The sequence below is a fragment of the Chiloscyllium plagiosum genome, chromosome 22, assembly GCF_004010195.1.
Source record: "Chiloscyllium plagiosum isolate BGI_BamShark_2017 chromosome 22, ASM401019v2, whole genome shotgun sequence".
In the NCBI taxonomy this organism is placed as follows: domain Eukaryota; kingdom Metazoa; phylum Chordata; class Chondrichthyes; order Orectolobiformes; family Hemiscylliidae; genus Chiloscyllium; species Chiloscyllium plagiosum.
Window position 1 is genome coordinate 43,536,734 of NC_057731.1, and position 16,192 is coordinate 43,552,925.

The following is a 16,192-nucleotide window of genomic DNA, read 5'->3' on the forward strand; positions in this document are numbered from 1 at the left end:
GCAGCAGGTCAGGCAGCATCCAAGGAGCAGGAGAATCGACGTTTCGGGCCTGAGCCCTTCTTCAGAAATGAGGAAACCTGCCTTCACCTACCCCCACTCCACCACCCTGCCACCCCCTTTACTGCAGCCCCCTCCCACACCCAACCCCCCCAGTCCTGAAAAAGGGTTACACCCTAAACGTTGACCTCTCCACCCTCTGATGCTGCCTGGCTTGCTGTGTTCTTCCAGCCTCCTGCCTGTCTACTTTGGATTCCAGCATCTGCAGTTTTTTGAGTCTCTAACCATGTTTCCAGCAACAGCAGTGACAATGAGCTCCCCGGGTGGTGGGGGGTGCACGGCTAACACACATCAAGTGAAATGTGACACTTCCTTGGCTCTCTGCAGACGCAGTCAGGGTTTCCCCAGTGTGTGTGTGGTTTTGCACTGAGCGGCTTGCAGAGAGCTGCAAGGATCGAGTCGAGTCACGGCGCCTCATAAATTCCACTGTCAACCCGACCCAGGATTGACGCAGCTCGGAAGAACTCGCTCGATGAGTCAGAGCGAAGGGGGTGGTTTCCAGACTGTCCTGCTGTCTGTTGGTCTCCTCGAGGTCTCCCTGCTGCTGCTGCGTCTCGCTCTTTCGCTTCCAATCACTTGCTCCAGAATCATTTACCTAGCGCCGGCTGCAGGTCTGCAAGTGCCTTCACGGCCAATGAAGCGCTTGAGCGGTGCAGTCATTGCTTTCATCTCTGCAACGTGATGGATAATGTATGCACAGCAAGATCCAACAAATAGCAGTGCGGTTAATGACCAGAGAACCTGCTTTTTGTGATGTTGATCGAGGGACAATTATTGGCCAGGACATTGTGTAGGACCTCCCTGCATTTCTGCGAAGCAGTGGCCATGGGAATTTTGATATTGGCAGTTGCCACTTGGATTGAGTGTGTCTCGACCAAGAGAAACGCCTACTTGCAGACGGCCAATATATTTGTGTAGAGTTAAAAAGGCTTTCCCTCGAAATGATTGTCATTCGAGACGGTGTGATAGAAGATTAACCACTCACTGCATTGCTGTGGGGTGGGGTTATATTGTACTAGCATTCCAGAAACCAGGCACCTCCCAGAACACAGCCATAGGTTGGTGTCCAGCCACTGGACTGACCATCCACTGCAGCACCTCCCACTGCAGCAACAACATCATCCACATTCAGAAAGCTTTCAAAAGGACAGTACAATGGTGCCGACCAATCCTGGCGTCTGAGTTCAACTCTCAGATACAAGTTTGAATGTAGGATCAGTGCCTGATGAGGTGATGGAAGCAGTTGCAACATTGATTATAAACGGGGAAATTAATAATCACTAGGAAAATAAAACACTGAGGAACAAGCCAGGGGTGTGCACAATTCTTTGGAAAGCTCTTTCAGTGAACGTGAACAGGCATGTTCACTGAAAGGTCACGTTTTGGAAAATCTGACAGGTCAGAAGGATGTCATTGGCTGCTGAGATTTCGAGCAAACATGGAAGTTTTAAAAGTCTGATTTGGATTGGTATGGCTGTGAAGATTAACAACCGATTTAGTAATTTAAGGCGACCCAGTGTGAATGGGGTTCCCTGGGCCATAAATCAGACTGTGTGGGCGATGGTCTGAGTTGGATGGTCACAGTCACAATTTGTCTTGCACTTGCGGACTGAGAGGTCACATCTTCTCCTCCAGCCGGTCCTGGGGGCTGACCCACTGGCACTTCATCACTCGGCTAAGTCAGAAGAGTTGGGACTATTGTCAGTTTGTAAAGGGAGTGCTCCCAGATTTCACGCCAGTGTCTGAGTTTCTGCTGAGGTTCTGTGGTCAATGCGAGTCAGCTGTTAGCCGGTGGTGTTTCTGAGTAGGCAGTTTTCTGTGTGGACATCAGGAGGTTTTCCTCTCTCTTGAAGTCACGTGAGTTTCAATGCTCCAGAAATAATCCTTGTGTCCTCCTGGAGATGATGTGTGTCCCGGCCAGCTCCTGAGTCAGGATGAGTGGCAGATGTCTGCTGCTGAGCAGAGCAGGACGAGTGAAGTAATGGTTTCAGTCCAGTGAAGCCTCTAATTCAGGGACCAAGGGTACATCTGGTAGGAGGGGGATATCTGATGGGAGGGCTGTATTAGTGGGGAACAGGGTGTTTCAAAAGTTTTGGATGGAAAGAGACATTTGGGGATCTGGAGAATAGGATGTTTTGGGGAGAATGGGACGTTAAGGGGAGCAGGATGTTTAGGTTGTTATGGGAGGAGTGGGATAAGGTTCACTTGGCCCCTGTTTTCCTTTCCTGTGTGACTTTATAATATGAATCAAAATTTGGTGCAATATTTAAAACCAGATACAGAAAATAATCAAAAAGGCTAATCACATGGTCAGGGCCTCATCTGGAATATCTGTGTTCAGTTCTCTATCTGTGGAAATATTGCCCCCCCCAGATGACGTCAAGATTGGCTAGCCCACTACTCACTGACACCTCTACTCCAATGCCAGTTTTTTACCCTATTGCTACCCCTAATCCAGACTTCAGAACTCGTCTGAATCCCACAATAGAATTCCACAAAGGGGATTGCCTGATAAATGGGAAGGCATACGAATGATTGTTGATTCATGTGAGTGAATCAAACCTTAATTTCATTCCAAACATTCCTGTGTCTTTAATTCGAATGCCACATTTCTCTATTGAGGACAAATGTTGACAAGATGAAATCATGGCCGAGTTAGTCAGAAATGGCACAGTGTTATTTCCAGAAACAAGAGCAATCTAAATTAGTAAATGATTCAGGGAAACAGCTGAAACACAAACCAGGAAATGCCATCAAAGTGAAAGATTGTTTCTCTCTCACAGATAAGTATTACTAGCATTTTTTTTTGTTTTCCAGTTAATAATTTCCAGTATTAGCAACTTTCTGTTTTATCATCAATGTTGATGACTCCTTATTTATTTAATAACCGCCGCTACTCTCCCCACCCCACACCCTTGCCAGCCCTGGGAGGGTGTTTCCCAGGTGGAGGGTTTGCAAAGGGCTATAGCAGGAGTGAGGGGGTCAGCGAGGGTCTGAAAGGCACAGCTTATCAGTGGCGTTATTGGTTGGCGTCTAGGGTTAGAGCAGGAAAGTAGTGTTGCAGCATAAAGTCGGTTCCAGTTGCTACACCACAGAAATAGTCACTGGAAGCTACCGTAAGATATGCTTCCTTTCCACGTCTGCTTCCACAAGACTTCCTGAAAGTGTTCAGTGGAGAACAGCATGAATTGTACAGAATTTGCAAAACAACTGGGTCGAGGATGTGAGAATTTTGTTTGTATGCAGCATGTTCTGTTGGCCTGGAATGAACTGCAAGAGCAGTGGAAGCAGGTTCAATAGTAACTCGAAAATGAAAGGTTTGGAGGGCTGGGTGGAACAACAGTTGGGGGAGTGCAATTGGCAGAACAGCTCTAATGAGAAACCAGCACAGACACAAGGGGAGAACACTCTCATTCTGTGCCATACTGTTCCTGCCATTTTCTATATTGTTAACAAATTTCAACCAATGTTTGTTGCATCTCTCCTTTCAGTCAGTTGGGGAATCTATAAGTGAAGTTGACTCCATGTTCACACTTGATTTCCATAAGCAGGACTATATTCCTCCCTCAGGGGAGAATCTAGAACGAGGGTCGTGGTTTCAAAATAAGGAGGCTCCCATTTCAGATGGAGGTGAGGAGGAATTTGTTCTCTGAGGGGCTTGTTAATGGTTAGAATTCTCCCTGCTGAAAACATTTAAGGCTGGGTTAGACACTTTTTCACCTACAAGGGAGCCATAAGTTATTGAAGACTAGGAATGTGGAGTTGAAGCAATAATCAGATCAGCCATGATCCTATTCAGTGGTAGAGTAGGCTCGAGGGGCCAAATGGCCTATTCCTGCTCTTATTTCTTACATTGTTATTTTGCCCTTGTCTGTTAAACACTGAGCAAACTGAGCAACTTCAAGTAGCATGCAGAATGAACTCAAAATTTCCTAGGTGAAGAAAGAGTTAAGAGATTTGCTCTATGATTTCCCAGGCTGTGACTTAACAAGGAACTCCCATCAATTGCAGCCAATATATAGAGCTTCCTGTCTCCGAGAACCATTCAATTCCTGATCCGTGTGAAGGAACTCCCTCACCCGCTAAGAAACAATCATGAATGGACTGAGCAAGTGAGTGCTTTGGTGTAACATTGGAGCTTTTTCTGGATAAGGGGTGGTGGGTGGCGGGGGTGTTGTCACTGGCGGGGTGTGGTGGCTTATATTGTCTCTGTGTTAGCTGCAGTGTTTCTGCCTTTGTTTACAATCCTAGGCACTGGCGGCGGGTTTGTACTGAATGTAATAACTGCAAATAAACTACCTGAGTTTCTTAGATTAAAGCTGGAGTGTTTTAGAGCTCAGGCAGACCTGGGATCATGGGTAGACCTGGGATCGCGGGTAGACCTGGGATCTCGAGTAGACCTGGGATCTCAGGTAGACCTGGGATCTCAGGTAAATTGGGATCTCAAGTAGACTGGGATCTCATACAGACTGGGAGCTAAATAGATGCTTATGTTGTGGAAAAGTGCTGAGCATGTTTTAAGGTTGGCTCAATTTCCTGTTGTTCGAACATTAACATGGTGTACGAGTAGGGGAAGAAGGAGAGCCCTTCAGAGAGTGTTGAGTTGGATTCAGGATGAGTGAGGGTCAGAGGGTAGTCCCAAGGTCAGGGGTTGGTCACAGTCAGGGAGTGCTCACAGGGCTGGCGTGGTCCCTAGGTCATGGTGAGTGGTCATTGTTTCATGGGGTTGGATCAGCAATTGATTAGATATTTGATCTCTTGTCTTTTTCATATAAAGCGATGAATATGATTGGTCTGTTGTTGGGAAGGGTTGGGCTGGGCCTGGGTCGTGGGAGGTTATATTGGGGATTGGGTTTTAAATGGGGGAAAAAAGTGAGGGTTGGAGCAAATGTGCATTTTAGTTCAATTAACTTATGAAAAAGCCAGACTGATAATGAAATCGCTGTTTGGTTGCTGTAAAAACTCACCTAGTTTACTCAAGTCCTTGAATAGCACATGAACGAAGCACTGAGATGGGCAGGGCAGAGCATGAACTTTGGGTGAGTTTCATTGTCCAGCACCAAGAGTGACTCTGGCAGTGGTACTGACCAAGCTGGTCGGGTCCTAATGGACATTCCTGTTAGACTGGGTCTACGGCAGGTGGTGTCGTAACCAGCAAAAGAGAGAAAAAAATTACATCACCTCATCCTTTAACAACCTGCTGGCTGCAGATGCATCTGTCCGTAACAGTATTGGTAAGAGCGACCACTGCACAGCCCTTGTGGAGACAAAGTCCTGCTTTCACATTGAGAATAACCTCCATTGTGTTGTGTGGGACTATCACTGTGCTAAATGGAACAGATCTAGCAACTCAAGACTGGGCATCCATGAGGTGTTGTGGGCCATAAGCAGCAGCAGAATTGTACTCCAGTACAATCTGTAACCTTAAGGCCCGGCATACTCTCCCCACTCAAACATCAATTATTACCAAAGCAGATTTATTTGACTAATATTCAAAATATTAAATTTTAGCCCAGTTAGTGGGATTTTGAACATCAGCAGAAACAAACCTCAACTGTCATAACAAAGACAGTTCAGTCCTTGAGGTGATTAATGTCCTTTTTTGTGTCATTTGTTCAAACACAAATTAAATCCCCGTTCTCAATGATGGAGAAGCTCAGCATGTCATTGTAAAAGACAAGACTGAAATATTCACAATTTACAGAGTAGAATAGAATCCTCACAGGGTGGAAACTGGCCTTTTGGCCCAACAAATCCATACTTATCCTCCGAAGAGTAATCACCCCCAGACCCTATTACTCTACATTTACCCTGACTAACCTGCACATCACTGAACGCTGCAGTCAATTTAGCATGGCCAATTCACCTAACTTACACATCTTTGGAATGTGGGAGTAAGCCAGAGCACCCAGAGGAAACCCATGCAGACACAGGAAGAATGTGCAAACTCCACACAGTCGCCCAAGGCTGGGGTCAAACCTGGGTCCCTAGAAATGTGAGACAGCAGTGTTAACCACTAAGCCACCATGCCACCCCAATGGGTGATATATCTCAGCCTCTCCCAGATGTCCCCAGCATCATAGACACCAGTGTTCAGCCAACTTGATTCACTCCACATACTATCAAACAAACAGCTAAAGGCACTGGATATTGCAAATGCAATGGGCCCTGACAATAGTCTAGCAATCATACTGAAAATTGGTAATCCAGAACCTGTTGCACCCCTAGCCAATTTGGTCCATTACAGTTACAACACTGGCATGTACCCAACAATGTGGAAAATTGCCCAGATATACCCTGTACATAAACAGCAGGACAAAGCCAACCCAGCCAATTATTGTGCGATCAGTCTCATCAACAAAGTGATGGAATATTCCAACAACTCTGCTATCAGGCAGCACTTACTCAGCAGTCACCAGGTGTGGGCAATACATACACCACAATCCATGAATGAATGAGAAAATTGTCACTTGGCAGATTTCTAAATGCTGTGGCTGAGTGTGTAGGTTTGAAGCTGGATTATTCAGGACACTCTGGAATGAATAGGGGCTGGTGGAATTCTCATAAAGTCTTGAGAACATGCCAATGGAACCTGAGCATCTAATGGATGGTATTTCAGTAAGTGAAAGGAGCAGTCAGACAGTAATCCATGTAACCTCCTCAACTGTGGGCTTTGAGCTATAGGGAGAGGCTGAATAGATTGGGGCTATTTTCCCTGGAGTGTCAGAGGCTGAGGGGCGATCTTATCGAGGTTTGTAAAATTCTGAGGGGCATAGATAGAGTGAATAGTCAAGGTCTTTTCCCGGGTTAAGCGAGTCTAAAACTAGATGGCATAGGTTTAAGATGAGAGGGGCAAGATTTAAAAGGGACCTAATTGGCAATCTTTTCATGCAAAGGGTGGTGTGTGTATGGAATGAGCCATCAGAGGAAGTGGTGGAGGCTGGTACAATTACAATATTTAAAAGGCACCTGGATGGATATATGAATAGGAAAGATTTAGAGAGATATGGGCCAAATGTTGGCAAATGGGATGAGTTTTATTTAGGATATGTGGTGGGCATGGATGTGTTGGACCAAAAGGTCTGTTTCCATGCTCTACAGCTCTGTGTCATGAGGAAAATCAGTCTCTTCTCTTTAATTTCCCAGGATTGAAGTTCTGAATGACAGACCAGTGATCGGTGAGTGATCCCAATATGTTCTTGCTGAGGAACAGGCTGCTGCAGGTATTGGGTGACCTGAGGTAACAGATTCCACTGAGGGCCTCCTCATTACACAGCCAGGGAGAGGGGGAGAGAGAATAGTTGAGAGACATAGAGAAAGAGATAAATCAATAGAAAAAGACAGCTAGTGGGACAGAATGTGATGGTTGAGGCTAACACAGAGAGATGCACCAACAGTTAATGTTTATATAGAACCTTTAATGTAAAGAAATGCCTCAATGCGCTGCACAGCAGCAGTTATAAAACACAATATGACAATGGCAACATAAGGAGATATTAGGTCAGATAACCAAAACATAATGAAAGAGATTAGTTTTACAGAGAACCTTTCAGGAGATGTGTGAGGGGGAGAGGTTTAGGAAAGGATTTCCAGAGTCTGAGGCCTAAGCAACTAAAGGCACAGCCACCAATGATGTCATGATCCAAACTGGAAATGCAGAGGGGCCCAGAATTAGAGGAGTGCAGTGTTGTGGATAAACTATCTTTAATTCGGCTACTTATTACAAAATTTCACAGACACTCAAATCCTGAAACAATTATTTAAACTTTATTGCTTGTAGCAACCAAGATAAGACCCCATGAGTAGCTATGATTCCAACCAATAGTGTCTGCCTCTGGATGTGTCCAGAGTTCAATCCTTGAGCTGTGCTGTTCTCCAGAGTTCTGCTCCGGAGAAATCCTGGAGTCAGATTCTTATAAAGTTTTACATCCTTCAAGTTTGTGATGTGACATTATTGATGATCCTTTAGATTCTTTTCTCCACAATATTGGCTACTCCTCTGGAACCATCAAATTTGCAGTTTGTTTTCTTATTAAAGGTGGACTCTTTGTTCCTTGTTACTTTTGGCATTGACTGTCTGTTCGAAGAATCGAAAAGTGTGGCGCTGGAAAAACACAGCAGGTCAGTCAGCATCCGAGGAGCAGAAGAATCAGCGTTTCGGGCATAAGCCCTTCAGCAGGAATGTTATGCCCAAAATGTCGACTCTCGTGCTCCTCGGATGTTGCCTGACCTACTGTGCTTTTCAACTCTGATCTCCAGCATCTGCGGTCCTCACTTTCTCCCAGTCTGTTCAAAGACACAACTTTCCTGCAGTTAACTCCTTAAAATCTCTGCATTTCCCCTTATGGTGTAAACAGTCATTTATCAACCATGTTAAAACAGTTTTGTTTAACAGTTTTGGAGTTTCAACTCTTCTTCTCCCGAACATGGCTAATTGTTTTCAATTCCTGGATGAGTTTGCCCTTGTCCTTTGACAACTTATTCCAGACAGGTTATTGCACCTTCTTTCAATCTCTGCACAGTTATTAAAGTTCTGAAGTTAACACTGTCACAACAGGTATTTCAAAGGGTTGTGGGCTTGAAGGAGATTATCAGAAATTTGACTGAGATTAGGGAGGAATTTGAAAACAAAGATGAGAATTTTAAACGTTACTGAACAAATGTTGGTCAGCAAGCACAAGGGTGACAGGGAAATGGGATACAAGGCAAGTTAAGACATGTTCATCGAACCCCTACAGTGTGGAAGCAGGCCATTCAACCCACTGAGTCCATACTGACCCTCCAAAGAGCACCTAACCTGCACATCTTTCAACTGTGGGAGGAAATCCATGCAGACATGGGGAGAATATGCAAGCTCTACACAGACAGTTGTCCAAGGGTGGAATCAAACCCTGGTCCCTAGAGCTGTGAGGCAGTAGTGCTAACCACTGAGCCAAAAGCCCTGTCGCAGGCTTTTGGGTGACCTTGATTTTATTGCATGTAGCATGTGGGAACCCCAGGAGTGTGCTGGATTAGCCAAGTCCAGAATGACAGAGTTGGGGGGGGGGGCGGTGGTGGGTGGGAGGAGGATGGAATGAGAGTTTCAACAGCAGATGGACTGAGGCAGGGGAGAGTTTTGGTGATGCTACAGCGTTGGAAAGAGGAGGTGAAGGTATGAAATGACATTGAAAGCTCATCTGGGGATCAAATATATAACCAAGGTTGCATTCAGATTGGCTTTAAACTCAGACTGTTGCCAGGAAGAGGGATGGACTCAGTCACTAGGGAACGAAATTTGGAATGGACACTGAAAAAGAAAGCTTTAATTTTCTCGGAAGTTGATGCAGGTTGGATAAGCAGTCTGAAGGTTTCGGCACAACAGGAGAGGTAGAGGGAGGTGAAGTAGAGCTGGGAGGTGTCATTGTACATACAAACTCTGACATTGCTTTCAGAGAGTAGTGAGGTACAGGAGGGGGAATTGATCCTTAGGAATGCCAGAGGTAATGATGCGGGAGCAGGAAAACAGACCATTGTAAGGGATTCTCTGTTAGATAAGCATGGAACCAGGTGAGAGCCCTTCCTCCCAGGCTGACAATAGTGGAAAGTGTTGGAGGAGGATGCTATAGTCACTGTGTCAGGAGGGTAGGTCTACCACAGTCTCGCAGAATGTCATTGCAGAGTTTGATAAAGAGCATTTCAGTACTGTGGCAGAGGCAGAAACCTGACAAGAGGGACCCAAAGATTGAATTCCAGGAAAGATGAGGACAGCAGCATGTTTAAGGGCCTTGATGAGGAACGTGATATTGGAGATGGGACACTCCGAAGGTCTGGAGTTGGTTTTATGAGAACAGGGCGGGTTCGGTAGGTTAAAAGAAGAGAGGGATAACACCTGAGGCGACAGAGCTGTTTACAATCTCGGCAAACATGGGAGCTGTAAGGGGAAGTCAGAGGTGATGTGTTTAGTGGGACGAGGATCGAGGGAACATGAGGTGGGTCTAAGAGACAAGTTGAGCTCAGAGAAGGAGAGGAGAGGAACACTAGAAAAAGATGTATGTTCAGGGCTGGGTGGTGGGGATGGATAAATCGAAGGGAGTTTGGTCAGGAGGGTCAGTAACAGGGAGGGACATAGCAGAGACAGGTGATTGGACTGTCTCAGTTTTGGTGACAAAGAAACTTCATGAGGTCTTCACACTTGTTATTGGAGAAGAGACTGGTGGGGTCAGGGTGGGGGGTCAAAAGTCATGGTGGGATCAGCAATAAGGCTTTTAAGAAGACAGTTTGCTATCAAGAAAAGAAGCTGGGGTTATCTTTGTAATCCAGTGTGAAACCTGGAATAGTGAGCAGTTTGGGAGGAATAGAGAGCTCGATAATGTTTTACATGGTCATGCCAACAGATGATTAAACTAGTCACAGGCTCCTCCAAATTCACCGTCTTGACCATTCCCAAGTCTTATACCCACGCCACCATTAGGAGCCATATCTTCCGTTTCCAAGGCCCCAAGATCTGGACTACCTCCTTACAACTCTTACCCCCCTCTACTTTATATCGCTTCGCTCCTAATTGACACTCCTTAAAACTCACCTCTTTCATCAAGGATGGTTGCTCCTACAAAGTCCATTCTACTATGTTCATGGTGCTAATTGAATGTAAGTTGTTGTTGTTGCCCACAGGGATCTTAGCGCAGCACACCGTAGATGAACTGACCGAGGTGGCAAAGACGTACGTAGCCATTACCTACGTAAAGTACCTGGAATCAGCTGGGAGCAGAGTGGTTCCCATCAGGTGACACCATTGTCTCCATCACACAGTGAGAAACTGGGTAAAGGGTCAAAGTTTAAAGGTGGGAAGGATTAGTGGGAAAAAGTCGAGATGAATAAGGAGATATCAGTCAGGAGGAGAAAGTGAGGTCTGCAGATGCTGGAGATCAAAGTTGAAACTTTATTGCTGGAACAGCATAGCAGGTCAGGCAGCATCCAGGGAACAGGAGATTCGACGTTTCGGGCACAGGCCCTTCTTCAGGAAGGGCCTGTGCCCGAAACGTCGAATCTCCTGTTCCCTGGATGCTGCCTGACCTGCTGTGCTGTTCCAGCAATAAAGTTTCAACGATATCAGTCAGGAGGCAACATAAAAGATCCTGAAGGACTTGGGAGGATGGATACAGAGAGGATGTTTCCTGGGAGAATTTAGAACTGGGGTCACAGTTTAAATTTAAGGGGTCAACCATTTAAAAATGAGATAAGATAACTTTTTTGTCAGAGAATTATGAGTCTTTGGAACTCTGTTCCTCACGAGGTGGTCAAAGTATAGTCCTTGAATATTGTTAAGGCAGAGGTAGAGAGATTTCTGCTAAGAGGCTGAAAGGTTCTCAGGAATAGACATGAATGCAGATGTGAAGTAACATTTAGCCACGGCATTCAGCACAGCACGCTCAAGGGGCTGAATAGCCTACTCCTGCATTTGTACTTTTGAAACCCTGGCCTTACACATCTGCAGCTTGTGGGAGGGAAGGCAACTGAGGGAAGGAGGAGGAAATGGAATGGTCGAGAAGGGTAATGAGGTGTGAGCAGGGATGGGGAGTCCTACAGAACTGAAACCTTGGGGAAATCAGAAAGAATTACATTTACGTAGGACTTTGCACAGAATTGCGATGGCGCCAAAGGAAGCCATTCAGCCCAATGTGGCTACACCCACTCTCCAAATGAGCATCATGACTCAGCATTATTCTGTTCCCTTTTCCCTGTAACAATCTAACTTATCGACGTAAATAATCATCAAATGACCGAATAAGGACCTCAATTGAACCTGTCTTCAGCACAGTTCCAGCCAGGGCATTCCAGAACCTAACTAGTCACTGTGTGAAAACAATTTGTTCACACATCACATTTGCAAATCACTTTAAATCTGCGCTCTCTTGTTTTCAATCCTTTTTTTAACGGGACCATTTTCTTCCTCTGTGTAAACCTCTCAAGAATTTGAAGAGTTCAATCAGATCCCCACTCAGGCTCATCTTCTCCAAGGAGAACAGCCCCCAACTTCTCCAATTTATCCTCATAACTGAAATCACTCATCCAGGCATCTATTTTTTGTAAACCTCTCCTGCACTATGTCCAATCTCTTCACATCCTTCCTAAAATGTGACATCCCGAACTGGATAGTACTGGCTGAGCTCACCTGGTATCATACATGTTCACCATTATCTCCCTGCTCTGGTAATCTATGCACCTAATTGTAAAGCATACAGTATTCTAGTCAAGATTAGAGTGACGCTGGAAAAGCACAGCAGGTCAGGCAGCATCCAAGGAGCAGGAAAATCGACATTTCGGGCAAAAGCCCTTCATTAGGAATGATGAATTCTCATTCCTGATGAAGGGCTTTTGCCCGGAACGGTGACTTTCCTGCTCCTTGGATGCTGCCTGACCTGCTGTGTGTTGACTCTAATCTCCAGCATCTGAAGTACCGACTTCCGCCTAGTTCCATACAGTATCCTCAGCTTAGTAAAGCCGAGGATACTGTAGGCTTTATTAATGGCTCTCTCTGCCTGTCCTGCCATTTTTTAAATGCACATACGCACTCAAGTCCCTATTTTACTGCGTCCCCATTAGAGTTATACTCTTACATTAGCTTGCCTTTCCATATTCTTCCTAACGAAATGCATCACCTCTCACTTCTCCGCACTGAACCTTATGTTGTCTTCCACTTCCACCAACTGTATGTGTCCTTTTGAAGTTCTGCGTTATTCTCCTCACAGTTTACAATCCTTCCAAGTTTTGAATAATCTGCAAGTTTTGAAATTGTGCCCTGTTCACCAAAGACAAGGCTGTTAATATGCAGCAGGAAAGCAAGACCCAAAATAGACTCTGGAGAATTCCACCATAAATTCTTCTCCATCCTGAAAAATATCCATCCACCCTCTGTTCCCTATTCAGGTTATTACTCTCCCTATAATTGCCGAAGGGCCTGTACAGCGCTGTAATGTTCTATAATTCCATGAGCTGTCACCTTATTCAGGAGTCTGTTGTGTAACTGTATCAACATGCTCATCAACCCTCCATTACATCCAAAAAACACCAGCAAATTAGTCAGACACTGTTCTCCCTTAAGGAATCAATGTTGCCTCTCCTTAATTAACCCACATGTTTCCATGTGACTACTAATTCAATCCCGGATTGTTGTTTTGGGTGTCCACACCATGACTATTGAACTGACTGGTCTGCAATTGCTTGACATACCCTGACAACCAGTGACACCTAGAGGTGCTATTCAGCCAGTGAAAGTTGTGGGAGTGGAGGAACTGGAGAAAGATGGGATCAAGAAAGGAATAAAGGATTGCTGGCGATGAAGTGCTAATGGTGATTGGCAAGATGAGGATCGGGTTGTGATTAGAATTAGGGTTATGACCAGGACTAGAATTGGTGCTCAGTTAGGATTGGATTAGAGTCAGCATTAGGATCATGGTTGAAGTGCTCAGGTCAGGATTAGGGTCAGATCTAGAATTGGGTTCGGGTCAGGATTAGTGTTAGGGTCAGGGTTCAGGTCAAGGTTAGGGTTGTGGTTGGGTTAGAGTCAGGTTGAGGGTTAGGTTTAGGGTCAGAATTAGGATCAGAGTCAGAATTTTGGCCCGAGTTTGGGCCTTAATGTAGGATCAGGGTTACGATGGGAAGGGGATTGGCCTATGCTGCTAACGGGATGTGTCGGAGTGAAAATGGCTGAGGTTAATTGCCTGTGACAGTTGGTTCTCCCTTATTTCCTGCAGGTTATATCTTACTGAGTCTGAGTACGAGAAAATATTCCATTCAATTAATGGGTAAGCAATTAACTATTTCCCATCTCTTGATCTGCTGTGCACATTGAACTTTGCAAATGTTGGTTCTTAATGGTTTAGTTGCACTGCCTTGTTATGTTTCTCATTTTCAGAGGTCTCTGTGTGGAAAGTACAATTTGATCATTTTGTTTAGTGTGTTGTAATCCTTCTGGTAAATATCAAACTTCCTGCCCTTGCCTTTAGGTGTCATAGATCATAGAAAATTACTGAACAGGAACAGGCCTTTCAGCCCTGTGCTGATCATGATATCATTCTAAACAAATCCCATCTGCCCACACATTGTCAATTTCCTTTTAATGCCTACCTGTTCATGCATCTATCCAAGTTCGTCTTAAACTTGCTATTGGTCTCTGTTTCTATGACCTGTCCTGGCAGTGTGTTCCAGGCACTTACCATCATCCGTGTGTAATACCTTCCACTTATATCTCCTTTGAGCTTATCCCTCTCACCTTACACCTGTTATTTGACTTTCCACCCTTAGGAAAAGACTCCAACTATCCATCCTATCCATGTCCCTCATAATTTTATATACTTCTGTCAATCCAAGTTAGTCAAATCTGTCCTTTAGCTCATACACTCCAATTCAGGCAACATCCTGGTTAACCTCTCCAAAGCCTCCACATCCCTTCTATAGTGTGGTGACCAGAACTGCACTCAATGTTCCAAATGGGGCCTAACTAAAGTCTTATACAGTTGCAGCATGACTGGCCCAACCGATGAAGGCAAGTACCCTATGTCCCTTCTTTAGCACCTTGTTCACTTGGGAGCTATGGACTTGCACCTCAAGATGCCTGTATGTACATCAATGCTCTGAAGGGTCCTGCCATTAATTGTATACTTTCCTCCTACATTTAACATCCCAAAATATATCACCTCACATTTGCCTGGATTAATCTCCCCCTGTCATTTCTCCATCTAACTTTCCAACTGATCTATATCCTTTGATAATCTTCCACATCTCCAACAATTTCATGTCACCTACAAATGCACTAATCAGACTGCCTATATTTCTATCCAAATCATTGATATATATTGCAAACAACAGAGGTCCTAGCACTTGGTCACAGTCGGAAAAATATCCCACTACAACTATCCACACCATACACCAGTCTGACTCCACACCATACACCAGTCTGACTCCACACCATACACCAGTCTGACTCCACACCATACACCAGTCTGACTCCACACCATACACCGGTCTGACTCCACACCATACACCAATACACCAGTCTGACTCTACACCATACACCAGTCTGACTCCACACCATACACCGGTCTGACTCCACACCATACACTAGTCTGACTCCACACCACACATTAGTCTGACTCCACACCATACACTAGTCTGACTCCACACCACACACCAGTCTGACTCCACACCATACACCAGGCTGACTCCACACCATACACTAGTCTGACTCCACACCACACACCAGTCTGACTCCACACCATACACCAGGCTGACTCCACACCATACACCAGGCTGACTCCACACCATACACCAGTCTGACTCCACACCATACACCAGTCTGACTCCACACCATACACCAGGCTGACTCCACACCATACACTAGTCTGACTCCACACCATACACCAGGCTGACTCCACACCATACACTAGTCTGACTCCACACCACACACCAGTCTGACTCCACACCATACACCAGGCTGACTCCACACCATACACCAGTCTGACTCCACACCACACACCAGTCTGACTCCACACCATACACCAGTCTGACTCCACACCACACACCAGTCTGACTCCACACCATACACCAGTCTGACTCCACACCACACACCAGTCTGACTCCACACCATACACCAGTCTGACTCCACACCACACACCAGTCTGACTCCACACCATACACCAGTCTGACTCCACACCACACACCAGTCTGACTCCACACCATACACCAGTCTGACTCCACACCACACACCAGTCTGACTCCACACCATACACCAGTCTGACTCCACACCACACACCAGTCTGACTCCACACCATACACCAGTCTGACTCCACACCACACACCAGTCTGACTCCACACCATACACCAGTCTGACTCCACACCACACACCAGTCTGACTCCACACCATACACCAGGCTGACTCCACACCATACACCAGGCTGACTCCACACCATACACCAGGCTGACTCCACACCATACACCAGGCTGACTCCACACCATACACCAGGCTGACTCCACACCATACACCAGGCTGACTCCACACCATACACCAGGCTGACTCCACACCATACACCAGGCTGACTCCACACCATACACCAGGCTGACTCCACACCATACACCAGGCTGACTCCACACCATACAC

At 45.7% G+C, this 16,192-nt stretch overlaps 1 protein-coding gene across 4 annotated transcripts in view; it reads left to right on the forward strand.

Moving 5' to 3' along the window:
* The first annotated feature begins 654 nt into the window (after positions 1–654).
* LOC122561264 (gamma-glutamyl hydrolase-like) overlaps positions 655–16,192 on the forward strand; it is a 27,777-nt gene continuing 12,239 nt past the window's right edge. The window contains exons 1-5 of one of the 4 annotated variants that reach the window (XM_043712897.1): positions 655–1,287; positions 4,034–4,169; positions 7,204–7,235; positions 10,708–10,819; positions 13,791–13,841. In XM_043712897.1, the coding sequence (XP_043568832.1) occupies positions 4,153–4,169; positions 7,204–7,235; positions 10,708–10,819; positions 13,791–13,841 (212 nt within the window). In that variant the 5' untranslated portion in view covers positions 655–1,287; positions 4,034–4,152. Of the gene's footprint in view, positions 1,288–3,188; positions 3,281–3,671; positions 3,688–3,752; positions 4,170–7,203; positions 7,236–10,707; positions 10,820–13,790; positions 13,842–16,192 lie in introns of those variants that run through there. The other 3 variants (XM_043712895.1, XM_043712898.1, XM_043712896.1) reach the window with 3 other exon arrangements.